A 26,399-nucleotide genomic window follows, 5' to 3' on the forward strand; every position below is an offset into this window, starting at 1 on the left:
ACGGGCCGAGAGCACTGCCTCCCGAAGGCAGGGATATCCCTCGGAACCTCACGCCGCGACTTCCCGATTCATGCGGGAAGCCTCGGTCTACACCGGGCGCACGCGCAACACCGCGCCTGCGGCCCCGGGCCACCTCGGCAACGAGCACCATCGACGCGACCGTCGGGCCCACCTCGACGAAAGGGTGCGCCGAGGCTACCACCCCAGGCGTGGGGGGCGCTACGACAGCGGGGAGGATCGGAGTCCCCCGCCCGAACCACCCGGTCCGCAGGCCTTCAGTCGGGCCATCCGACGGGCGCCATTCCCGACCCGGTTCCGACCCCCGACTACTATCACGAAGTACTCGGGGGAAACGAGACCGGAACTGTGGCTCGCGGACTACCGCCTTGCCTGCCAACTGGGTGGGACGAACGACGACAACCTCATCATCCGTAACCTCCCCCTGTTCCTCTCCGACACTGCTCGTGCCTGGTTGGAGCACCTGCCTCCGGGGCAGATCTCCAACTGGGACGACTTGGTCCAAGCCTTCGCTGGCAATTTCTAGGGCACATACGTGCGCCCCGGGAATTCCTGGGACCTTCGAAGCTGCCGGCAACAGCCGGGGGAGTCGCTCCGGGACTACATCCGGCGATTCTCGAAGCAGCGCACCGAGCTGCCCAACATCACCGACTCGGATGTCATCGGCGCGTTCCTCGCCGGCACCACTTGCCGCGACCTGGTGAGCAAGCTGGGTCGCAAGACCCCCACCAGGGCGAGCGAGCTGATGGACATCGCCACCAAGTTCGCCTCTGGCCAGGAGGCGGTCGAGGCTATCTTCCGAAAGGACAAGCAGCCCCAGGGCCGCCCATCGGAAGAGGCTCCCGAGGCGTCTGCTCCGCGCGGCGCCAAGAAGAAAGGCAAGAAGAAGTCGCAATCGAAACGCGACGCCGCTGACGCGGACCTTGTCGCCGCCGCCGAGTACAAGAACCCTCGGAAGCCCCCCGGAGGTGCAAACCTCTTCGACAAGATGCTCAAGGAGCCGTGCCCCTACCATCAGGGGCCCGTCGGCGGGTGGCAGGGCCCGCGACGACGACAAGAACGAAGATCACCAAGCAGGAGAGTTCCCCGAGGTCCGCGACTGCTTCATGATCTATGGAGGGCATGCGGCGAACGCCTCGGCTCGGCATCGCAAGCAAGAGCGCCGGGAGGTCTGCTCGGTGAAGGTGGTGGCGCCAGTCTACCTAGACTGGTCCGACAAGCCCATCACCTTCGACCAGGCCGACCACCCCGACCATGTGCCGAGCCCGGGGAAATACCCGCTCGTCGTCGACCCCGTTGTCGACAATGTCAGGCTCACCAAGGTCCTGATGGATGGGGGCAGCTGCCTCAACATCATCTACGCCGAGACCCTCAAGCTCCTGCGCGTCGATCTGTCCTCCGTCCGAGCAGGCGCTGCGCCCTTCCACGGGATCATCCCTGGGAAGCGCGTCCAGCCCCTCGGGCGACTCGACCTCCCCGTCTGCATCGGGACGCCCTCCAACTTCCGAAGGGAGACCCTGACGTTCGAGGTGGTCGGGTTCCGAGGAACCTACCACGCCGTGCTAGGGAGGCCATGCTACGCGAAGTTCATGGCCGTCCCCAACTACACCTACCTGAAGCTCAAGATGCCGGGCCCCAACGGGGTCATCACCGTCGGCCCCACGTACAAACACGCGTTCGAATGCGACGTGGAGTGCGTGGAGTACGCCGAGGCCCTCGCCGAGTCCGAGGCCCTCATCGCCGACCTGGAGAACCTCTCCAAGGAGGTGCCAGACGTGAAGCGCCATGCCGGCAACTTCGAGCCAGCAGAGACGGTTAAGGTCGTCCCTCTTGACCCCAGTGGCGACACCACCAAGCATATCCGGATCGGTTCCGGGCTCGACCCCAAATAGGAAGCAGTGCTCGTCGACTTTCTCCGCGCAAAGGCCGACGTCTTTGCGTGGAGTCCCTCGGACATGCCCGGCATACCGAGGGATGTCGCCGAGCACTCGCTGGATATTCGGGCCGGAGCCCGACCCGTCAGGCAGTCTCTGCGCCGATTCGACGAGGAGAAGCGCAGAGTGATTGGCGAAGAGATCCACAAGCTAATGGCAGCAGGGTTCATCAAAGAGGTATTCCATCCCGAATGGCTTGCCAACCCTGTGCTTGTGAGGAAGAAAGGGGGGAAATGGCGGATGTGTGTAGACTACACTGGTCTCAACAAAGCATGTCCGAAGGTTCCCTACCCTCTACCTCGCATCGATCAAATCGTGGATTCCACCGCTGGGTGCGAAACCCTGTCCTTCCTCGATGCCTACTCAGGGTATCACCAGATCCGGATGAAAGAGTCCGACCAGCTCGCGACTTCTTTCATCACGCCGTTCGGCATGTACTGCTATGTCACCATGCCGTTCGGTTTGAGGAATGCGGGCGCGACGTACCAGCGGTGCATGAATCATGTGTTCGGCGAACACATCGGTCGCACAGTCGAGGCCTACGTCGATGACATCGTAGTCAAGACAAGGAAGGCTTCCGACCTCCTCTCCGACCTTGAAGTGACATTCCGATGTCTCAAGGCGAAAGGAGTCAAGCTCAATCCTGAGAAGTGTGTCTTCGGGGTGCTCCGAGGCATGCTCCTAGGGTTCATCGTCTCCGAGCGAGGCATTGAAGCCAACCCGGAGAAGATCGCGGCCATCACCAGCATGGGGCCCATCAAGGACTTAAAAGGTGTACAGAGGGTCATGGGATATCTCGCGGCCCTGAGCCGCTTCATCTCACGCCTCGGCGAAAGAGGTCTGCCTCTGTACCGCCTCTTAAGGAAGGCCGAGTGTTTCGCTTGGACCCCTGAGGCCGAGGAAGCCCTCGGCAACCTGAAGGCGCTCCTTACGAAGGCGCCTGTCTTGGTGCCCCCGGCAGATGGAGAAGCCCTCTTGGTCTACGTCGCCGCGACCACTCAGGTGGTTAGCGCCGCGATTGTGGTCGAGAGGCAAGAGGAAAGGCATGCATGGCCCGTTCAGAGGCCGGTCTACTTCGTCAGCGAAGTGCTGTCCGAGACCAAGATCCGCTACCCACAAGTTCAAAAGCTGCTGTATGCTGTGATCCTGACAAGGCGGAAGCTGCGACACTACTTCGAGTCTCATCCGGTAACTGTGGTGTCATCCTTCCCCCTGGGGGAGATCATCCAGTGCCGAGAGGCCTCGGGCAGGATCGCAAAGTGGGCGGTGGAAATCATGGGCGAAACGATCTCGTTCGCCCCTCGGAAGGCCATCAAGTCCCAGGTGTTGGCGGACTTCGTGGCCGAATGGGTTGACACCCAGTTGCCGACGGCTCCGATCCAACCGGAGCTCTGGACCATGTTTTTCGACGGGTCGCTGATGAAGACAGGAGCCGGCGCGGGCCTGCTCTTCATCTCGCCCCTCGGAAAGCACTTGCGCTACGTGCTGCGCCTCCATTTCCCGGCGTCCAACAATGTGGCCGAGTACGAAGCTCTGGTCAACGGGTTGCGGATCGCCATCGAGCTAGGGGTCAGACTCCTCGACGCCCGCGGTGATTCGCAGCTCGTCATCGACCAAGTCATGAAGAACTCCCACTGCCGCGACCCGAAGATGGAGGCCTACTGCGACGAGGTTCGGCGCCTGGAAGACAAGTTCTTCGGGCTCGAGCTCAACCACATCGCTCGGCGCTACAACGAAACCGCAGACGAGCTGGCTAAAATAGCCTCAGGGCGAACGACGGTCCCCCCGGACGTCTTCTCCCGGGATCTGCATCAACCCTCTGTCAAGATCGACGACGCGCCCGAGCCCGAGGTACCCTCGGCTCAGCCCGAGGCACCCTCGGCACAGCCCGAGGTACCCTCGGCCCCCGAGGGCGAGGCACTGGACGTCGAGGAAGAGCAGAGCGGGGCCACGCCAGATCGAGATTGGCAGGCCCCGTACCTGCAATATCTCCGTCGAGGAGAGCTACCCCCCGACCAAGTCGAGGCTCGGCGGGTAGCGCGACGCGCCAAGTCGTTCGTCCGGCTGGGCGATGAAGAGGAGCTCTACCATCGCAGCCCCTCGGGCATCCTCCAGTGATGCATCTCCATCGCCGAAGGTCGGGAACTGCTGCAAGAAATACACTTGGGGGGCTTGCGGCCATCACGCAGCGCCCCGAGCCCTTGTCGGGAATGCTTTCCGACAAGGCTTCTACTGGCCAACGGCGGTGACTGACGCCACTAGAATTGTCCGCACCTGCGAAGGGTGCCAATTCTATGCAAAGTAGACCCACCTGCCCGCTCAGGCTCTGCAGATAATACCCATCACCTGGCCCTTCGCTGTATGGGGTCTGGACCTCGTCGGTCCCTTGCAGAAGGTGCCCGGGGGCTACACGCACCTGCTGGTCGCCATCGACAAATTCTCCAAGTGGATCGAGGTCCGACCTCTGAACAGCATCAGGTCCGAGCAGGCGGTGGCGTTCTTCACCAACATCATCCATCGCTTCGGGGTCCCAAACTCCATCATCACCGACAACGGCACCCAGTTCACCGGCAAAAAATTCTTGGATTTTTGCGAGGATCACCATATCCGGGTGGACTGGGCCGCCGTGGCTCATCCCATGTCGAATGGGCAAGTAGAGCGTGCCAACGGCATGATTCTACAAGGGCTCAAGCCTCGGATCTACAACGACCTCAACAAGTTCGGCAAGCGGTGGATGAAGGAACTCCCCTCGGTGGTCTGGAGCCTAAGGACGACGCCGAGTCGTGCCACGAGTTTCACGCCATTTTTCCTGGTCTACGGGGCTGAAGCTATCTTGCCCACTGACCTGGAATACGGCTCCCCGAGGACGAGGGCCTACACCGATCAAAGCAACCAAGCTAGCCGAGAAGAATCGCTGGACCAGCTGGAGGAAGCTCGGGACAGGGCCTTACTACACTCGGCGCGGTACCAGCAGTCCCTGCGACGCTACCACGCCCGAGGGGTCCGGTCCCGAGACCTCCAGGTGGGCGGTCTGGTGCTTCGGCTGCGGCAAGACGCCCGAGGGAGGCACAAGCTCACGCCCCCCTGGGAAGGGCCATTCGTCATCGCCAAAGTTCTGAAGCCCGGAACATACAAGCTGGCCAACAATCAAGGCGAGATCTACGGCAACGCTTGGAACATCAAACAGCTACGTCGCTTCTACCCTTAAGATGTTTCCAAGTTGTTCATATACCTCGCACCTACGCAAAGTTTAGTCGTCAAGGAAGGGTCGGCCTAGCCTCGGCAAAGCCCGACCCTCCCTCGGGGGCTAAAAGGGGGGAGACCCCCTCTGCGTCGAATTTTTCCTCGAAAAAGGATCTCTTTTTAGCAGGATTACTTTCGTGCTTCTTGACTACTTCGGAAAGCGGATCCTGGAAACGACGGAGTACACGTAAGCAGCCAAGGCTGACTGAGCCGAGGGACTCCTACGCCTCCGGGATACGGATACCTCACTCATCACCTTCTGCGATAAGTAGCTCGCGCTCGGATAAAGCGACTCCGTGAACCGAACAAGTCTTCACGTTCGGAAGCTCTCCTGCCGAAGCAGTCCTTCAAGCTTTCTCGACTAAGTCGAGGACAGGGCCTCATGAACGGGTGAAAGTACGCGTAAGCGGCAAGGCCGACCGAGCCGAGGGATTCCCACGCCTCTGGGATACGGATACCTCACTCGTCCCTTCCGCGAGAAGCAACTCTCGCTCACACAAACATCCCTGTTACCGACAGAGTCCAGATGCTCGAAACAAGAGGAAAAAAGATGCAGCTTCGCGAGCACGGCGAGGGTGTGTTTTCTGGCCTCGGCGGCTGCAGAAGGCACACGCTACAAGACGATCTGATCCTGCAGGCTCGGGTCTTCACGCTGAAGGGAGCCGTAGCACCCTCGGCACCGACGACGTCTTCAGCAAAGTCTGACCCAGCCTCGGACGGCGACGCGGTCCAGGGACCCCTCCGGGAATCCGGCCCGAGTAGGCGGCTCGGCCGGTTACCCCTGGGGCCTCGGCCAACCGGCCTCCGAGGGCGCCAGCCCGACCCGAGGCCTCGGTTGATCGACTTTGGCGTCGGCTCCGCTGACGGACAACACGGCTAGGCTCCGGCCAACCAGGTTCCCATTCTCGAGCCAACTCCGCCTCTGTTCATACTGATATCGCTACCCCTGGCCTCGGCTCATCGAAGGGCGGCCGAGGGGTCTCTTTAACTAAGCTAGAGGAGCCCCAGACAACAAGGCCGAACAGGCCGAGGGATTCCTACGCCTCCGGGATACGGATACCTCACTCGTCACTTTGACACGGGGCGACTCATGCTTGGTAAAGCGGTTCAGATAATCAACAGGCGAGACTTAGTGCTCGAAAATGAGGAAAAAACACGGCTCCGTGCCGAAATTACATACATGTTTAGGCCCCGACAGCCACAATGAACAAACTCACCGGCATTCGAAATGCCGTTACAAACGGAACTCCGGTTCCCCCTCCGCAGGTACGAACAACCCCACTCCGAGGGGGAAGGCCTGCGGAGCAACGGAAGGCCGACGAATGGCGCGCCGTCACCTGCCCCAGCAGCGGCGACGACGACGACTTCTGCTCCGGGGGGTCGAACAGCGGCAGCACTGACCTCAGGGCGGATGCTGCTGCCAGGAGGCCCCCGCCCACGACAAAACTCGTGAGGCAAGGACGGGCAGAAGGCCGTAGAGTTGGAGGTCAGTCCGTGGGCGGCCCCGGCTATCGCGCCGGCGGAAGAACCTCTTCCAGCTGTCGTGGCGGACGCCGGCGCCGCGAGCGGCTCCGAAGCCACTCGCGTCTGAAGACCGGGCACGCTGCAACTGCCAGCGCCACGGACAACAACCGCTCCTCCCCCCCATCACTGAGTGAAGGAGCGGGCCGCCACCCACGCGGGGGCCGACCTCAACTCGGCGCACTCCCCTCCCCAGCCCTGGTGATGAAAATCCTTGAGGCTGAGGGAGGGGCAGAGGCCGCAGCCCGGCTCGCTTTCCCCCACCATCAAGCCGGAGGTCACCATCTCGGGTGACCGCCGGTGGAGGGGAGCAGCCGGGCTGCATGATGAAAATCCTTGAAGCCGAACGATGGCTGAGAGGTACCAACTCCCATGGAGTTGCGTTCCTCCAACGAGGAGGCAGAAAGGCGGCGGATACCCCCCATCCAGGGGCTTGGAAGATGGAAAGACACGACGCATAAGGGAGGAAGAAGACATGGTTGCCTTCTGAAAGGAGTCTCCCTCCTTTTAAAGGCAACTCTCCCTACGTGCGCCCCCAGACGCCACGGGCTGAGTCTTCTCCAACACGCTCCAAGGCCCTCCCCTGCGACTCGGGGGCTGGGTCCCGCATGTCATGCAAGCCAGCTCAGGGCAGAAGAAACCAAACCGCCGCGCGTGGTGCGCACGACCGTCCAGCGGTTACAAGCGACCCCCCACTTTTGCCCAGACCAACGGGCGGAAGGGGCGGGCAGCCATGCAGACGGCATGCAACCGCGCCAGGTGGACGCGCTTCTCCGACTTCTGACACGCCAGCTTGGAAGCCCAGGCCCACGCGTCAAGCAGCCGGCGCGCCAGTTGCTGCATGCAGGCAACCGCACCGCCACTTGTGCCACCGTCGCGCCTCTTCGGTTGCGGAGCCTATGCCGCGACTCGAGGCGACCCAGCAGCGCTAGCCTGGCGCGTTGGTCAAAGCGACCGAAAGTGGGCCGGCAGTAATGGCGGTGGCAGGCGGGCGGGCGCAGCAGTCACGTCGTCAGCCAGGCTCACGTCTCCTCCAGGGACAGCAAGAGAGCCTCCTCCCACGGCATGAAGACGGTGCACCCGTGACCCGTTCCTCGAACGGATCGCGCACGCGCAACGGCCGCCCCGCCAACCACTCGCCCCGTCGCATTAACTCCGCGGCGGGACAGGCGGCGCCTCTGACGGGAGGAGCGCGCGACGCTTCACCTTCGCCGTAATAACCGCGTCAGAAAAGGTACGCCACGTCGTTCGATTTCGTATCCTTTTCCTTTTTCCTCTTTCTCTATCTCTTGCAACAGGGACCGGGAAAGGGGGATACCCCGAAAAGGATCCTTCTCCGCGAAGGAACCGGGCTCCGAGCCCCCCTACTGATCAGGGGTTCGAAGACTGGCCCTCCGAAGGGTTCAACAGTCGCCTCAGATCGCGTGGGCCCGACACCCACTACTGGTCAGGGGTTCGAAGGCCAGCCCCCCGAAGGGTTCCATGGCCGCCTCAGGCTACTCGGGCTCCGCGCCCATTACTGATCAGGGGTTCGAAGGCTGGCCCCCGAAGGGTTCACAGTCGCCTCAGACACCGAGCGAGGGATGACCAGGGGTACGTTCGATACATAACCGAGGCTCGGGCTACGCTCCCGAGGTACCCTAGGACATTTCCGAGACCAGCGGGAACGATCTTGTAACGGAATCCCATCGGAGGGAGGCATCGAGCCCTCGGACCCCGTCGCCAGGGGACCGGGTCCGGCAAATCACCCGCAGGTACTTTTGGGCGTGCCTCTGGGCCCCTAGCCGACCCCCAACGAACGGGGCACGGACGTCCACTCGGATTACCCGCTTGCAGCTCACCGGAGACACCATGTTCGGTGCCCATCGAGGGTAACATGGCGCACTCCCCCCCCTCCTTGCGGAAAGGCGACGTAGGGGCGTATGTAAAAAGTCGAGTCTGTCCCTGATCGTCCTCTCGCCCTGTGCAGAGGCTCGGGGGCTGCTCTCGCAAAAACCGGCTCCGGCCAAACCGTTGACAGCGTCAACATACCAGCCCGAGAGCTTGGGCCCCGACCGTGCACCCGGGCTACGGCCAATTCGCATGAGGGAACGACCAGACCAACCGAAGCATTACGCGAGGCATTAAGACCTCGAAGGAGTGTAACCACTCCTCCGAGGCCTCGGGGGCTACACCCAGCGGGTGCGCTCGCGCGCACCCACCGGAACAAAATGCAACCGAGAAAGGCTCGTCCCCTTGCAAAAAAGTGCGACGAAAGCCTCCAAGCGAGTGCTATCACTCCCTTCGAGGCTCGGGGGCTACTGTCGGGGACCATAATTAGGGGTACCCTCAAGACGCCTAATTCTCAGCTGGTAACCCCCATCAGCATAAAGCTGCAAAGGCCTGATGGGTACGATTAAGTCAGGGATCAGTCCACACGAGTGACTCGATCACGCTTCACCCGAGCCTAGCCTCGGCCAAGGGCAGCCGACCTCGAGAGACTTCCGTCTCGCCCGAGGCCCCCCTTTTTACGGTGGACACATCACCGGCTCGCCCGAGGCCTTGGCTTCGCTCAGAAGCAACCCTGACTAAATCGCCACACCGCTCCACTGACCAGTCTGACAGAAGGACAGCGCCGCCTGCGCCACTCCGACTGCGGTGCCACTCGACAGAGTGAGTCTGACAGGCAGTCAGGCCTTGCCAAAGGCGCCACGGCGAACTCCGCTCCGCCCGACCCCAGGGCTCGGACTCGGGCTAAGACCCGGAAGACGGCGAACTCCGCTCCGCCCGACCCCAGGGCTCGGACTCGGGCTAAGACCCGGAAGACGGCGAACTCCGCTCCGCCCGACCCCAGGGCTCGGACTCGGGCTAAGACCCGGAAGACGGCGAACTCCGCTCCGCCCGACCCTAGGGCTCGGACTCGGGCTAAGACCCGGAAGACGGCGAACTCCGCTCCGCCCGACCCTAGGGCTCGGACTCGGGCTAAGACCCGGAAGACGACGAAACTCCGCCTCGCCCGACCCCAGGGCTCGGACTCCGCCCTGGCCTCGGCCGAACGGCCTCCACCTCGCCCGACCCCATGGCTCGGACTCGGCCTCGGCAACAGAAGACAGACTCAACCTCGGCTTCGGAGGAGCCCCCACGTCACCCTGCCTAGGGCACAGACCCGCCACGTCAACAGGGAGCGCCATCATCGTCCTACCCCGAATCGACTCGGGTCACGGAGAACAAGACCGGCGTCCCATCCGGCCAGCTCCGCAGGATGGGCAATGATGGCGCTCCACAAGCTCTGTGATGACGGCGGCCCCCAGCTCTCTTACGGAAGCAGGGCGACGTCAGCAAGGATTCGACCACTCCAACAGCTGTCCCTCCGCCAGGCTCCGTCGCACCTCCGACAGCCACGACATCACGCCAGCAAGGTGCCATGACCTCTCCGGCTGCCACATTGGCATGTACCTAGGGCGCTAGCTCTCTCTCCGCTAGACACGTAGCACTCTGCTACGCCCCCCCATTGTACACCTGGATCCTCTCCTTACGACTATAAAAGGGAGGACCAGGGCCTTCTTAGAGGGGGTTGGCCGCGCGGGACCGAGGACGGGACAGGCGCTCTCTTGGGGCCGCTCGCTTCCCTCACCCGCGTGGACGCTTGTAACCCCCCTACTGCAAGCGCACCCGACCTGGGCGCGGGACGAACACGAAGGCCGCGGGACTTCCACCTCTCTCACGCTCGACTCTGGCCACCTCGCCTCTCCCCCCTTCGCGCTCGCCCATGCGCTCGACCCATCTGGGCTGGGGCACGCAGCACACTCACTCGTCGGCTTTGGGACCCCCCTGTCTCGAAACGCCGACAATAGGACTGTCACGTTAGTCGAGGATCTTTGATCACCCTTTAGCGTTGGAGGGCTGTCTTGTGCAGCAACCCGCTATTTTGAGAGCAATACTTCAAGATAAACAATTATGTTTATTTGTTTAATCTGCCTTCTTCATCTGCAAGCCATGTTTAATTATGAAATGGACCTGTGTAGCTATTTTACATGTTTACATGTCTTAGAATTGCTACTGTTCATTGCTGCTATAATTTCATATGGTATTTATCTGAGTTATATGATTATTTTATTCGGAATTAGAATATTTAATTTATTTAAATATGAAGGAAGCATGTCACTTATTTCTCTAAATTTACAACAATCCAGAAAACCAATTCGTATTATGGCCTCCAGTTCTGATGTCATTAAGCCTGAAGCGTTCGACGGCGCTAGCTTTAAGCGCTGGCAGATTAAGACTCGCATGTGGCTCACTGGCCTAAAATTATTTTGGGTAGTGACATCGGCTGTTCCCCAGGCTGCATCAGATGATTCTGATGATGCAGCGAAGGCCGCCGCACTTGCGGAGAAGGCCAAGTGGGACGAAGCCAATGAGGCATGCTTGTCTCGTCTGTTGAACGTCTTGTCGAACCGCTTATTTGACGTGTACTCTGGTTTTACCTCCGCTAAGGGTCTATGGACTGAACTTGAGAACGAGTTCTCTGAAGTTGACAATGGCAATGAGTCATTCACAACGGAAAACTACATCAACTATAAAATGGTTGAGGGAAGGTCTGTTATGGAGCAGCTACAGGAGATTCAACTCCTTGTTAGGGACTTGGTCTAATATGGCTGCGTCCTACCAGACAGTTTTCAGGTGAATGCAATACTGGCAAAGCTCCCGCCTTCTTGGCGAGACTTTGTGACTTCACGCCGCCACATGAAGAAGCAAATGACTCTCACTGAGTTGTCAGCTGCGATAAATGTGGAAGAGCGTGCAAGGTCCAGTAACAAGCCATCTCAGCAACTCCAGGCTCACGTTGTTGAGAAGGGTGGAGATAGAAAATTCCAGAAGAAGAAGAAGAACTCTCCACAGAAGAATCTGAACCAACCTAAATCCAAAAAGATGAAGAAAAAGGAGGACTTTATCTGCTACGTTTGTGGAGTCTCCGGGCATACAGCTCGGAGGTGCAAACTTAGGAAGGGAAAAGGTCCTCCACCTCAGCGCAAAGAAGGGAACGTGGTGGTTAACTCCACCCCAGGGTATGCACTTCAGGCCTTTATGGCAAGTCCATCAGATGACTGGTGGATGGATTCCGGTGCTACTGTTCATATTTGTGCTGATCGATCCATGTTCTCTTCATTCCAGGGATTCAACAGCGCACCAGTCTTGATGGGAAATGGTGTTCCGGCAGCAGTTCGAGGTACTGGACAGGTCTACCTGAAGTTAACTTCAGGAAAGACGCTCGTGCTGAAGGACGTACTCTATGTGCCCTCGATGAGCCGGAACCTCATTTCAGTGTCGCTGCTATGTCGACAGGGTCTCAAATTAGTGTTTGAGTCTAATAAAGTGGTCCTGTCTAAGTTTGGTACTTTTGTTGGAAAGTCATATGAGTCAGGCGGTTTGTTCCGTCTTTCTGTTTTGAATAATCATTCTTCTTACCTTGTTAATGTGGTCTGTAATAACGATTCCATTAATAATATATGGCATTCCCGTTTGTGTCATGTGAATTTTGAGGCCATTAAGAGATTAAGTGACATGTCTTTAATTCCTGAATATAAACATGTTAAAGGTGTAAAATGTGGTATTTGTGTGCAAGCCAAGCAGCCTAGAAAACCGTTTCATACGGTTGAAGGCAGAAGTACCACTCCTTTAGAACTAATTCACTCAGATATCTGTGAGATGAATGGTATAATCACAAAAGGCGGTAAAAGATACTTTCTTACCTTGATAGATGATGCTACCAGGTTCTGTTATATTTACTTACTCAGAACTAAAGATGAGGCACTAGAACACTTTAAGATCTATAAGACTGAAGTTGAAAACCAGCTAGACAAGAAAATTAAAAGGTTACGGTCTAATAGAGGAGGTGAATACCTTTCCAACCTTTTTGATGAGTACTGCAAAGAGTGTGGAATCATTCATGAAACCACTGCTCCATATTCACCTCAGTCAAATGGGGTAGCTGAAAGGAAGAACCGAACGGTGTGTGACTTAGCTAATGCTTTGTTGCAAAGTTCGGGGATGCCTGACATATGGTGGGGCGAGGCAGTACTCACAGTATGCTATGTCCTGAACAGGGTGCCGCCTCGCAACCGTGAGGCCACACCCTATGAAGGATTTAAAGGAAGGAAGCCAGATCTTTCGCATCTTCGAACTTGGGGCTGCCTTGCAAAGGTGAATGTCCCGTTGCCGAAGAAGAGAAAGCTAGGCCCTAAGACCGTAGATTGTGTCTTCTTGGGTTATGCACATAACAGTGCAGCTTATAGATTTCTAGTGGTCCATTCCGAGACAAGCGAAATCGCTGTAAATGTAATAATGGAGTCTCGGGATGTGACATTCTTTGAGAGCATCTTCCCTATGCGGGATAAGGAAGTAGTAGCCCCAGATGGTCCATCTCGGACATATTCTCTGCCCTCGAGTGTCCATGACCAGACTCCAGATTTGGAGTTAAGGAGGAGTAAGAGACAAAGGACTGAAAAGTCTCTGGGTGATGATTATATTATCTATCTAGTGGATGAAGAACCACGCTCCCTCACAGAGGCATATACATCTCTGGATGCAGAGTACTGGAGGGAGGCTGTCCGTAGCGAGATGGATTCAATCATCTCGAACGGAACTTGGGAGATAACTGATCTCCCAGCTGGTTGCAAGCCTGTGGGCTGTAAATGGATCTTTAGGAGGAAGAGGAGACCTGATGGTACTATTGAAAAGTACAAGGCCCGTCTTGTGGCTAAGGGTTTTACTCAAAAGAAAGAGGAGGATTATTTTGATACTTATTCTCCGGTGGCTCGATTGCCCACAATCCGTGTGCTTATAGCGCTGGCAGCTGCGTATAAACTTCTTGTTCATCAAATGGACGTAAAGACAGCATTCCTAAATGGAGAGCTGGAAGAGGAAATTTATATGCAGCAACCAGAAGGATTTGTGGTTAAAGGACAAGAGAGCAAAGTGTGTCGCTTGATTAAATCCTTATACGGTCTTAAGCAAGCTCCCAAACAATGGCATGAGAAGTTTAATAATACTCTGACCACTGCCGGGTTTTGTGTAAACGAAGCCGACAAGTGTGTGTATTATCGCTTCTCTGGGGGCAAAGGTGTCATCATGTGTTTATACGTTGATGACATATTGATATTTGGGACCGATTTGGAGGCTATCATGGAGACAAAATTATTCCTCTCCAAGAACTTTGATATGAAGGACTTGGGTGAAGCTGATGTTATACTGAACATCAAGCTGATAAAGAGTGAGGATGGGATTACTTTGTCACAATCCCATTATGTGGAAAAGGTCCTGACTCGCTTTGGACATATGGACTGTAAACCAGTCACCACGCCCTATGATCCATCCTACACGCTCAGTAAATATGAAGGCGAGCCTGTGAACCAGCTACTATATTCGCAGATCATCGGATCTCTCATGTACCTGAGCAGTGCAACTAGACCAGATATCTCATATGCAGTATGCAGACTGGCTCGTTATTCGGCCAGTCCAGGAGATAGACACTGGGTAGCCTTGTACAGAGTGCTTCGGTATTTGAAGGGAGCGATGAATCTTGGTATTAAATATACCGGATTTCCGTCAGTACTTGAAGGATTCAGTGATGCAAACTGGATCTCTGACTCGGATCAAATGAAGTCTACAAGTGGCTATGTGTTCACTTTAGCTGGTGGGGCCGTGTCATGGAGATCGTCTAAACAATCAGTGTCGACACGTTCCACCAAGGAGGCTGAATTAGTTGCACTTGATTCAGCAGCATTGGAGGCTGAATGGTTGAGAGACCTATTGTCAGACCTTCCAATGCTAGCAAAGCCGATACCGGCTGTCCTAGTATACTGTGACAACACTTCTGTGTTGCTGAAAGTGAACAGTAGAAAGGACAACCAAAAATCCTCGAGGCATATCAGAAGACGACTTGATTCATGTCGGCATGCTAGAGAGACGGGTGTAATAACCGTAGATTACATCAAGTCTGAAAGGAACCTTGCTGATCCTTTCACTAAAGGGCTGGCTCAAAAGCCAATCCAAGCAGCGTGTATGGGAATGGGACTCGTACCCTGTTAGCGGTTTCAACTGCGGATAACTGTCCTGTGTGACCGGAGATCCCGAGATCCAGGCTCCAGGAAACGAAGCACTGTGGAACCAAGAGCACAAAAGATAAAGAGTCTCATGAGCTGCTGTGCTCTGACTGTATGGCAGGTTGAGCGATATGTTCTTAATGAAGTCAATGCTATAAGCAGGGAAATTGTCCTACAGAATTTCCTTAACGATTTCACCTATATGAGCTGACTGTGGGGTCGCAGTCCAGGAGAGAATGGGGTTTTCTCTCTAGTGAGCTCATGAATAGATATTAAAGGGCATGACCGTAACGCCCTGCCCCGTAAGAGAAGCAGATAATCTGCCTAATACTATGTGCCTTTTGTGCGAAGATTCTCACACTAGGGTTTGTGGATCAAGGCGTAGTCCTCCGCTTACTCGTGCAGGGTTGGAACACACTGGGATAGGCTTTGGTTCAAACCTAACAAGTACCTCTGCCGAAAAGTAGTATATAAACAGTACGGGAGCTCAATGACATTGATCAGAAAATAAGAGTGAAAATGGTGGGGATTGCTGTTCATTTGAGGGGATTTTCCCTTTATTTTCTTTATTGGAAAATATAAGAAATGAAATTAAAAAAAATGAGGAGGGAGGCCAGCCGAGTGGGCCGCTCAAGGCCTGGTGGCCGAGCAGCCCACCAGCGAGCTCGTCCCGTAGGGCACGCGAAGGGGCACCAGGGTGCCGGAGAAAACCAGAGACTGGAGGCTTCCCAGGTGGAGGTGGCGGCGGCGTTCAACAGATTTTTTCGATCTGTGCGGCTCGTTCGTCCGGATCTTTCGGTAAAAATCAGTTTGCCTTCTCTCCTCTCGGCTCCTTAAATGGGAGCTTGATCCCCTGGCCGTTTGGATCATCTCTCGGCAGACGCTCGTATCTGCTTTCTCTCCCTGTTCACTGCTCCAATCGAATCTCGGTAGATTTGTTCGATCTCCTGTGGTGATTCTCGCTGGTGGTGATTGGAAGAGGGTAGAGGTGATCCCTGCGCTCGTGTTGCTCGGTCTACGTGCGTTCTACTGCTGTACCAGTGCACCTGTGTGGTGCTCTGTGGGCTCTGATTATTGTCCACCGTGGCCTGGTGCTTGGGCTCCCTACTGCGCGGTGTTCCTCTTCTCGGGCTGGTGTCGAGGACGTCTCCCTCGACTCCGGCAGCGGCTCTAGTATCTCCGTCAACCTCCCGTCGTGCAGGTCCGGACGTGGGCGGCGGAATTGGTTTTCTGGGACAGAACCTCGTGTTCGCTGAGCTGGTCTTCCCACGTAGACAATCTACGTGCTGTGAGTTACCCGTTGCCTCTATTTATTTATTGAGTAATTTTGTGCAATCTGCTAGTATTATTTACTTGGGTGTGATTGCACAATTTGTGGGCGGATTTATTAGCTCGATGATGATAGCGGTGTAGTGAGACGACGTGACAGTCTGGGTTTTAGTGTGTTGTTATTTTCAGCATTGATATTATTTGTGCCTAGTTATTTCTTACTATTGTGCAAGCTGATTATTTAAGTTCATTATTGTTCCTTAATTCTTATGCACACTGTTTTGATCTTAATATTCATGCTTGATTTCTAGGCTCATAATATTTGTTCTAAAACCCTGTTTTGGTAAGATAGGACTGTCACGTTAGTCGAGGATCTTTGATCACCCTTTAGCGTTGGAGGGCTGTCTTGTGTAGCAACCCGCTATTTTGAGAGCAATACTTCAAGATAAACAATTATGTTTATTTGTTTAATCTGCCTTCTTCATCTGCAAGCCATGTTTAATTATGAAATGGACCTGTGTAGCTATTTTACATGTTTACATGTCTTAGAATTGCTACTGTTCATTGCTGCTATAATTTCATATGGTATTTATCTGAGTTATATGATTATTTTATTCGGAATTAGAATATTTAATTTATTTAAATATGAAGGAAGCATGTCACTTATTTCTCTAAATTTACAACACCTTTGCCCCTGCTCCAGGTCGCGGACCGTCCGGTCCCTGGTCGCGGACCGTCCGCGCCTGTGCAGAGAGCACCGCCACCGGTTCTTGTTGAGTGTTTGGCACCCGAAAAAGGTGTCAACAGATATACATGATTCTTACTCAACTCGATAGCCGACATATTATCCACCAATAGCTTGAACATTTCAGTAGCTCTTCCTCTGATGTCTGCAATCAGCATGTTCAGCCATACCCCTTGACATGCTCCCAGAGGCCAGAGCAGCAGCCACAGTTAATGTAGTGCTGGATAGCCTTCCTGTATATTGTCGAAGCGCTTGATGCACGCCGGCGTGCTTTCCTTTAGTCTAGAGAAAAATAAATTTCCAGTGCTCAGTGCTTGGTATCATGAGTTTGGCCATCACACCCAGCGATGCTGCTTCTACCGTGACTGGCCGCATGTAACCGATCGCGATGTCGAGTGAAGATCTAGGCGACGCCGACCACATCGACCGGCAGGTACGGGTTTCTGTGGGAACATGTCCCGCCGGGGAAAGCAGCTCTCCAACCTCTATGCAAGCGTGATGCATGCGTTCGTTGGCTATGGAAATCCAAACCTTTGGAAGGGTCCTCTCCCGAAGCCACACAAGCCACAAGCCAGGTCTATCGGTGATGTCATCCACTCAGCTCTACAGCGGTCCTCCGTCCATTTTCCGCCTCGCGGCCGCCAAACTCCGCCACTACAGCCAGGAATCACGATCCGTTTTTACGCCCCAACAGGATTCAGATGTTTTTGGGCTGGGTCGGGTCCATTCGCTGAGTCACGGCCCAAAGTGTCCTTGTAATACTGGCCTTGTTTGGCTCCATCAACAATCGACGTACCTAAGCACACTTGCTGGCCAGGGCGCCAGGCACGGCACGATCTCTGGATATCACCGCTCCTTTCTGACGGCAGCTATGGCCGGCTGCGCAAGGGGACAGGGACCAACCGGCAACGAAGGCGAAGGCAGGCAAATGATGAGGAACTATAGCTTCAATCGTTTCAACCAGTGTGGTCGCGGATCCAGGCGCAACCGCGGACGTGGTCGTGGCCGAGGTCCTGAAGGTCGTGGGCATGCTGCTGAAGGGCGTGGCTTCAACAACTCCATGCCGCCACCTGCCTCCATAGGGAGCCGAGGTATATCTGGTGGGCGAACAGGGGCATCAAAGCAACCAACAAGTGCTGATTGGAAGAACCTAGGTACCGTTTGGTTCAAATATTTGTAACGTAATGGGTAAGTGATAACGTTAAATCATGTTTGTTTTAGGTTAACCGTAATGAGATACCATACTAAAAATTAATACCGGACTATTCAAACTTGTTACCGCCTGCAATCGATTGTAAACCATTATCATTACTCTTTACGTTATATTTCGTGAACCAAACAGAACCCTAGATCAAGGTGAGTCCTCAAATGCAAACAACGGTTAGCACACGGGACCAGCGATCATTGAACCTGCTGCAAAAAAAAAAAAAAAAAATTCTGTGGTGTCATCTATGAGGAGGATGACTTCACAAATCAATGCCCACTCCTCCATGGTCCGAAGCCAACAACACAATTTTGTGGCCTGGCAGGAGAGTGTCTTGGGTTTTTCAACATTCTGGTTCCAAGGAAGAGCTCAGTAGCCAAGCAAGCCACCACACAAAGTTTCAGCAACTGCTCTAATAAAAATTGTTGAAGGGGTTGTTTCGGCTGAGCAGGGCTCGTTTGTTTCGGCTTCTGGCAGCTTCTAGCCACCAAAAGCTGCTGCGGACTACCAAACGCTCAGCTTTTCAGCCAGCTTCTATAAAATTCGTAGGGGCAAAACCATCCAAAATCAACGTAAACACATATTCGGTTAAGTCGTTATAATAATAGGAATCCGTCACTTTCTAAATCCTGAACCCTATGAACAACTTTATCTTCCTACACATGTAATCGTAATGATACTCAGATTCTTACCACAGCCAGATTCTCCCCACAGCCAGATTTTCAGAAAAGCTGGTCAGAAAAAAGCTCGCTCAAAGCTAGCACGCATGATACCAAACAAGTGGGATTGGGTGGTTTGGCCTCATGGCGATAATGCATATATAGTCCTCTTCCCCTGTCAGATGGAATTGCAGAGGATGGTTGCTATAAGGCGTATTTCGATGGATAATAACGGAGGAGTTATGGCATTTGAATAATGGAACCAGGACATAAAACCAAAGAAAAAAATTGCACAAGGTCTGGGTGCAAGTTTATGGTGTCCCGTTCCCGTATGAGATGAGAAATTTTCTATCTCTATGGGGTATTGGCTCCATTTTAGGGTCTACACAAAGGGTGGATATGGTATGGCTTACCTGAAGCGGACAGGAGTGGTGGTTCTCGATGTTCAAGATATCCCTAATGATGTATATATTGTTTACAGTGACTGCATGTATGAGATCTTCTTCAACACTGACGAGATCGTCAGAGAAGGCGACATGGATCAGAACCTCGATGAGGATGATCATCTAGATTATGAAGGAGAGGATCACAATATGAGAGATGCTGACCTCAATGATGAAACACCAAATCCTACCAGTAAAGAAAAGGGAAGCAATATCCCAGGAAAAAAAACAAATGGAAAGAAAGTCAAGCATCGACAACCATGGCGGTTCCAAGAAGCTCTCACCAACAGAGCAAGTTGCGCTGGTGGACAGTGCTGTTGACATGGCAGTAGAAGCTTTGCTTGACGAGATTAGTCTCCAAGTTGCACTAGAAGATGACCAGGACCTGCAGGTTGATATACAGGAAACTACAGATATGGGAATGGTAGCAATCTGTGAGCAAGAACAGGTGCTCATGCCTGATGCAGTGATGCACATGTGGTGCAAGCGATAGCAAGAGGAGCATGGGCTGTTTCCGCAGCTACTGCGCAGTGGCCAGTGGGTGGGGGAGGGGGAGACAGATAAGGAACGCCTGGAGCAGGAGGAAAGCAGAACGCATCAGGATACAACAGCAGGCGGCCGTCTCACGGACATCGGTCATTTCAGCCAACCAGATCCACGCACCATCAGTCATCTGCATAGACCAGTCGATTGTGCACAGCCCGATGCAGCAAGGGGCTGTGGCAAAGGAGACCATGGTTTCAGTTGAAGGACACACCTATGATGCTGAGCGTGAAGAGCAGCAGGAAGCAATGCAGCAAACAACATAAGGTAGTAGCCAGCTCGCCACACATTAGACTGCCTCCAACAAGGACCTGTATATGGTCCTGAACTCTATATTTAGAGAACCAAACCTCCTGAACAATGAACGGTAAAGCATCCGGTAAAATAGCGGTCCGTCCTTTCGCACGCTAGTCTTGGAGGTTCACTGTATATCCGCTGTCCGGCCACCGGATGCAAGCTTCGCCACCTTTGAGGACACCAAGTCAAGTGCGTAGATAAGTGCGGCAAGGGCGTCCTCAGCGGCGGGCATGGGCGAAGCTCCCGGACATGGCGGTGGAGCGCTACGATCTGCGAGGCGTCCTCGGCTGCGGGTACCTCACACAGGCGCAAGGTCGTTTCGTTGGTTTCGCAGTCCTTCAACCCAGGACCCCGTGGGGTCGACCTGGGCGACCGTCCCGGAGGGCCAGATCGAGGACAGCACCGCGGCGCGGCAGAGTTTTTTTTTCCGGCCGATATTTGCCGAAAATTCCGATATATCGCTTTTATTAGTGGGGCCCGATTTTTTTCTATGTCGGCCAAATATTTCAGTATTTTCGCGCGAATGCTAAGAAGTCGAAAATTTGGACGCGCCGACCCGTATAGACGCGCACCGGCCCAGCAAGAACCCTAGGAAAACAAAAATTCCTCGTTTCCTCTCTCTCCCTCTCAACTCTCTCGGTCTCTCCTGCTGGCCGGCGGCCGCATCGCACTGCAGGCAGCCAGGCACAGCTCCGGCCTCCGATCGATCTCCACTGCGCGCACCTCGCTGGTCGAGCGTGGGGCAGGGCAGGTCGGCAGGAAGCAGCCAGGGACAGGGCAGGGTAGGAAGCAGCCAGGGACTCCGTCGCTCTGCTGCGGCTGGGCGAGTGCGTCCGGGACAGAGAAGAGAAGGTTTGCTGTGCGTCCAGGACAGAGAAGAGAGTGCGTCCTCTGCTGTGCTGCTCCTCTACTGAAGACGGGGCTCCGCTCCTCTACTGTGCTGCTGCTGCTTTCAGCCTTTGGCCACCAGGACAGAGAAGAGAAGTGCATCTTTGTCTCTATTTTTGTTTCCTGTTGCCAACTTGCCATTGATGTTAGGCGTTAGCTTCTTAGTAACTGGTTATTCACAGATTTGATCTTGTTGCCAACTTGCCATTGATCTTTGTTTATTCACAGATTTGATGTTTGGCGTTAGCTTCTTTAGTAACTAGTTATTCACGGCTGGATACTAGTACATATTTGATCTTTGTTTATTTTTTATGAACATGTTATTCACATATTTTATTTTCTTTTACATCAAATGAAATTAATGTTAGAATTTTTTATCTAATGTATTTTAATCCTGATTAGCAAAAAAGGCTAAGGAGGGGGTAGAATCTTCAAGGGGAGATGGATTGCCATGGAAGGGGCAAGGGCAATGAGAAGGCCATACTTTACAGCGGCGAATCATCTGGTGCAGCCGGTGGTTTGTCAAAGACATATGTGGTTACTAAAGAAGGTTTGTCTATTTCACAAAATATGTGACAATATATTTTGTTTCAAATTTCCTACATTTGTGTGGTTTTGTTGTAACGACAGACCATATTTTTTAGGAAAAAGGATAGAATTGAAAGGAACAATTAAGGACACATGGAGCCATGGCACTAAGAGGGGTAAACTTGGCTGGAAGTGTGGATACTGTAATGCAAGCCACGCAAGCGGAGGTGCTACACGTCTAAGGGAACATTTGTGTGGATTACAAGGTAATGTGAAGCCATGTTTCAATGTGCCACGTGATGTTAAGAACATATTGTTGGAAGAAGTAGCATTGAGCAAAAAGAAGAAGAGGGATACAACGGAAAATCGTCTCTATATACAAAAGGCTCTCGTAGAGCATGATTATAGGACAACTATTGCTAGACTTAACGAAGAGGAACAACTTGAGATGGCAATGAGGGAATCACTTAGGGATGTTGGATTGACCTATGATGGTAGCTCAAGGGGTAGTGGTATTGTTATTGGGGCTACAAGTGGTAGCAGAGTATCCAATAGTGTGGTTGGAAATTATGGCCAGACAAGTGGCAGTAGGTCTGGTAGCTCAACTAAACAAAGTTCACTTCGTAGTTTCTACCTTGGCCCAAGTTCTTCAAAAGCTCCTTTTGACATAGATTTGGCACGTAGTAGAGCACCCTCACAGCCTCGGGTGGATATCATGCTGTGTCGGGATTCTAAGCTGAAGCTCTGGAAAGCTTTATCAAAATGGTTCCATGCCAATGACATACCTGGTAGGAAAGCTGATTGTCCCTATTTTAGGTCTGCAATGAAATTGGCTCAACAACTTGGGGAAGTGCCTCTCCCAAAAGGAAAAGATATAGATGGTCAACTATTAGATATGAACTACAATGATTTGGAAGCTCACATGGAATCTTTTAAGGAAGATTGGAGTCGATATGGGGTAACCATCATGTGTGATTCATGGACGGGTCCTACAATGATGTGTATAATTAACTTCATGATCTTTTGCAATGGTCGCATGTTTTTCCACAAGTCTGTGAACGCAACCGGGGAAGTCCAAAATGCAGAATTTATTTATGATTGTATTAAAGAGGTTGTGGTCGATGATGTTGGGGCTAAATTTGTCATTCAGATAGTGACAGATAATGGTTCTAATTACAAGAAAGCATGCAAACAGCTCATAGCCGAGCATCCACACATTACTTGGCGACCATGTGCTGCTCATACTGTTAATTTGATGCTGAAGGACATAGGAAAATTTGATGATGTTGCAAATGTAGTGGACAGTGCAAAGCGTATATGTAGGTTCTTCTATAAACATAATAGGCTGCATGCTATGATGAGGGAGAAGATTGGTGGGGAGCTAATTCGTTGGAATGCCACTAGGTTTGGCACAGTGTTTATGTGCTTGCAGAGTTTTTGGGATAGGCAGGACCAGTTGAAGGCATGGATGATCTCTGCTGAGTGGAGAAATAGTCAATTGAGAAATGAGGAAGACCATTCATTTGCATATGATTGCCTAACAGATAGGATTTGGTGGGATGATATGGAATTGGTGTTGAATGCTGTTGGACCAATCTTCTTTGTTCTTCGATATGCTGACCAGCAAAAGAATGCTACCTTATCTGGCTTTCTTCCAAAGATGATACAAGCATATAATGATATAAGTGCAAAATTAAAAAAAAGTGAACGTGGTAAAGGAGGTCTACTTAAGAGGACAGCTGAAGTAATCAGTAAGAGAATTAGATATCTTCTCAATGAAACACTTATGCTTGCAGGTAATAGCTAAGGAATAAATAGAAAGTTTGTTCAATTCATGTGAGTGACATTTATTAATATTGTCTTACTTTCCTTTGTAGGTGCTGCACTTGATCCTCAAGAGCTATATAGGTCAAATCTTGCAAAGAAATCAAGTTGTCAATTGGCTGTGACTTTGGCAATTAAGAAACTTGCCACCTCAACTAAAGAAGCTGCAGCTGCAATTGACCAGTTTTCTAGGTTCATTGAAAAGAAAGGACTATTTGGAGATCCAGAAGCTAAGTGGTCAGCACTTAATGGCAAACCAGATGCAGGTATTACTTCTTTTTGTTCAAACAACACATCTATGTACTACTAATTTTAGTTCAAAGCATGCATATATGTAATGTTCTTCAATTATAGTTGTTGCCATATATGTTTAATTAAAACTATCCTACTTATTACTCTCTTGTTGTTGCCATATATGTTTAATTAAAACCAGCCTACTTTTAAAATTGATTGCAGCCAAGTGGTGGGGTTCATATGGAGGGCAATGCCCTGAATTACAAAGGATTGCAAGACGCATTGTCTCTCAATGCATATCATCTAGTGGATGTGAAAGAAGTTGGAGCACCTTTGCTCTAGTTCACACAAAATTAAGAAATAAGCTAGGCTTTGAGAAGCTGCACAAGTTGGTGAAAGTGCATTATAACCTGAAGTTACAGATCGAACAATTTGAAGCTGATTTTCAAAGCCTTCAAGAAAAGGATTCTGATCCATGTAGTATGCTGATGGATGTTGCTCTTTATGATGACCAAAACCCAATCATGGATTGGCTAAACAATTCTATGAGTGATTCTGCACCAACTCTGGATGAATATGATGATAGTGATCTTGATTGGAGCACACCTAGCAGTTTTGTCACTGAAAGTTTACAAATGGGCATAGAAGAGGTGGCTGGATTTAAGAGAGACCTTTATATGGGAAAAAAGGTTGTAAAAACAAACAGAGAATGCAATGGGATGGAGAAGATGCTGAAGGTACCGCAAAAGACTATGAAACTGATTCTTCACAAGAACAAGGCAGCCCAATTTATGCTGAGTCAGGTGACAGTAGTTCCAATGATGAAGGTGATGGTGAGTTTCAATCAAAATTTCCAGTTTACATTTGTTATTAACATAATGTAATTTTTACTCTTTGGAATCTTAATTTTTCCAAGGCAATAATGATGTTGGTGCCGATGGAAGTGGTGGCACTAGGGCTGCTGATGGTCCTGCCAAAGGTGACTTATCTCAACTGCACATGTGACATGAAAATGCACAAATATGCAAGCAGGATTTCTAGGATTATATTGCTTCTTGGCGACATAAAATTGATACGTTCTTTGTCATTCTAGGTTCGAGACATGGGGAACCAACTCCTTTGCGTCCAAGATCAACAAGAAAAAGGAAGCCAACTCTCAAGAGCATTACTGAATTATAAATGGTTAGATTACCCTTTCACCTACTAACTTATACAATCATTGCATTATTGTGATTTATCTTGTGACACTTTCCTATGTAAATATTGGTAGTGTTGTATGGCTCCAAGGAAAAGAACTGGATATGGCAATGCTTCACTGATTAATGTCTTTTGGCGATGTGTCGTCGGCTTAAATAGACGCCTAACTTTTGTAACATAATAATATTTGAAGCTGCCATTACTTTTACTATCTAATGGACTGTAATATGTGATTTGGTGGTGACTTAATTATGTTATATACTAATATTTGAGGCTGCCATTACTTGTCCACTTCATATTTAAGTTGCTGCTGCTGTTGGCTTCTTGCTTTGGTGGTTGGCTGCTGCACAACACAGCTGCTGCCACAGCTCACCTATTAGGCAGCTTGCCGAAGCCGAACAATGTGATTATTGTTTTATTTTTTTGGTTTTCTGTGCAATTATTCATGTATTAATGTTTTAATGGATTAGAGACGGTTTTAGGCAAAATGTTGCCAATTTTTTTAAAAAAATTTGAATTTGGTCAGATATTTCCGATATTTCCGATATATCGTGTTTATCTATGACCTCCGATTTTTTTGGTTTTCCGATACTGAAAACCCTGCGGCGCGGTGCTTGGTGGCCCAGGTGTAAGGAAAATGGACCCCGGGCCATTTGGCTAATTGAGTTTTGGTGTTTGATGATTAACACAACTTGTGGACTAATATGTTTGCTAGTGTTTATAATTATAGTTCACAGGATGCGAAGAGAATTGGACCAAGGCAATGAGGATGCAACACCTCAAAAGAAGACATAAAAAGATGCATAGGAGTCCAATACTCAAGAACAAAAGAAGCCCGAAGAAATCAGCGAAGACCTAGAAGATGGGTTGTCAGCTGGCGCACCGGTGGCACACAGTTGGCTCACCGGTGGCACACAGTTGGCGCACCGGTGGCACACAGTTGGCTCACCGGTGGCGCACAGTTGGCGCACCGGTGGCACACAGTTGGCTCACCGGTGGCACACAGTTGGCTCACCGTTGGCACACTGTTGGTGCACCGGACTGTCCGGTGTGTCAAAACTAGCCGTTGGCTGCACAGCATGGCACACTGTTGGCGCACCGTTGGCTCACTGTTGGCGCACTGTTGGCACACAGTTGGCGCACCGTTGGCTGACAGGACTGTCCAGTGTGTCAGAACTAGCCGTTGGCTGCACAGCGTTGGCGCACTGTTGGCGCACCGTTGGCTCACCGTTGGCGCACCGTTGGCACACAGTTGGCGCACCGTTGGCTGATAGGACTGTCTGGTGTGCCACCCTTACAACAGTCTACTTTCCAACGGCTAGTTGAGTTGGGGCCTATATATACTTCACCCAATCAGCCATTTGAAGGTGTGGGAGCCCAAGCAACATACCAAGGCATATTGTAGACATTTCCAAGTGCTCAAACACCCAAGTGCTTAATAGAATCACTCGGTGATTAGCATAGGTGCTTTGCGAAGTGCTTAGGTTAGTTAGACCGCATTAGCGCTTGCTCTAGGTGAATCCTAGTTTGTTGAGTGAGTTTAGACAAACCACACAACCGCGTTTGTGTCACGGCCGCCACCGTGTACCGAAGGGAACGAGGCCCGCGACGTTTCGGTCGGAAGCTCGATAGTGGAGACGGCGGGGAGCGTCCGAGAGGAGCCGGAAGCGGAGCACCACTGGCGCGTGGAGAAGGCCCGTGGCTCTCTACGGAGTTACTCGACTGTGGTGCTTGGCCCTCGCGTGGGCTTCCCTTTGCGTAGGGGCACCAA

The 26,399-nt window shown here is 52.3% G+C and overlaps 1 protein-coding gene across 1 annotated transcript; it reads left to right on the forward strand.

Annotated features, from left to right (window-relative positions):
• The first annotated feature begins 21,493 nt into the window (after positions 1-21,493).
• LOC103641227 (uncharacterized) lies at positions 21,494-24,877 on the forward strand. Its single transcript, XM_020545881.1, has 6 exons — positions 21,494-23,169; positions 23,251-23,463; positions 23,654-24,264; positions 24,348-24,410; positions 24,525-24,613; positions 24,702-24,877. The coding sequence occupies exons 1-6, from the start codon at positions 21,822-21,824 to the stop codon at positions 24,748-24,750; spliced, it is 2,373 nt and encodes a 790-aa protein (XP_020401470.1). The 5' UTR covers positions 21,494-21,821; the 3' UTR covers positions 24,751-24,877.
• The last annotated feature ends 1,522 nt before the right edge of the window (positions 24,878-26,399 follow it).

This window comes from Zea mays, chromosome 10 (genome assembly GCF_902167145.1).
Source record: "Zea mays cultivar B73 chromosome 10, Zm-B73-REFERENCE-NAM-5.0, whole genome shotgun sequence".
Lineage (NCBI taxonomy): Eukaryota > Viridiplantae > Streptophyta > Magnoliopsida > Poales > Poaceae > Zea > Zea mays.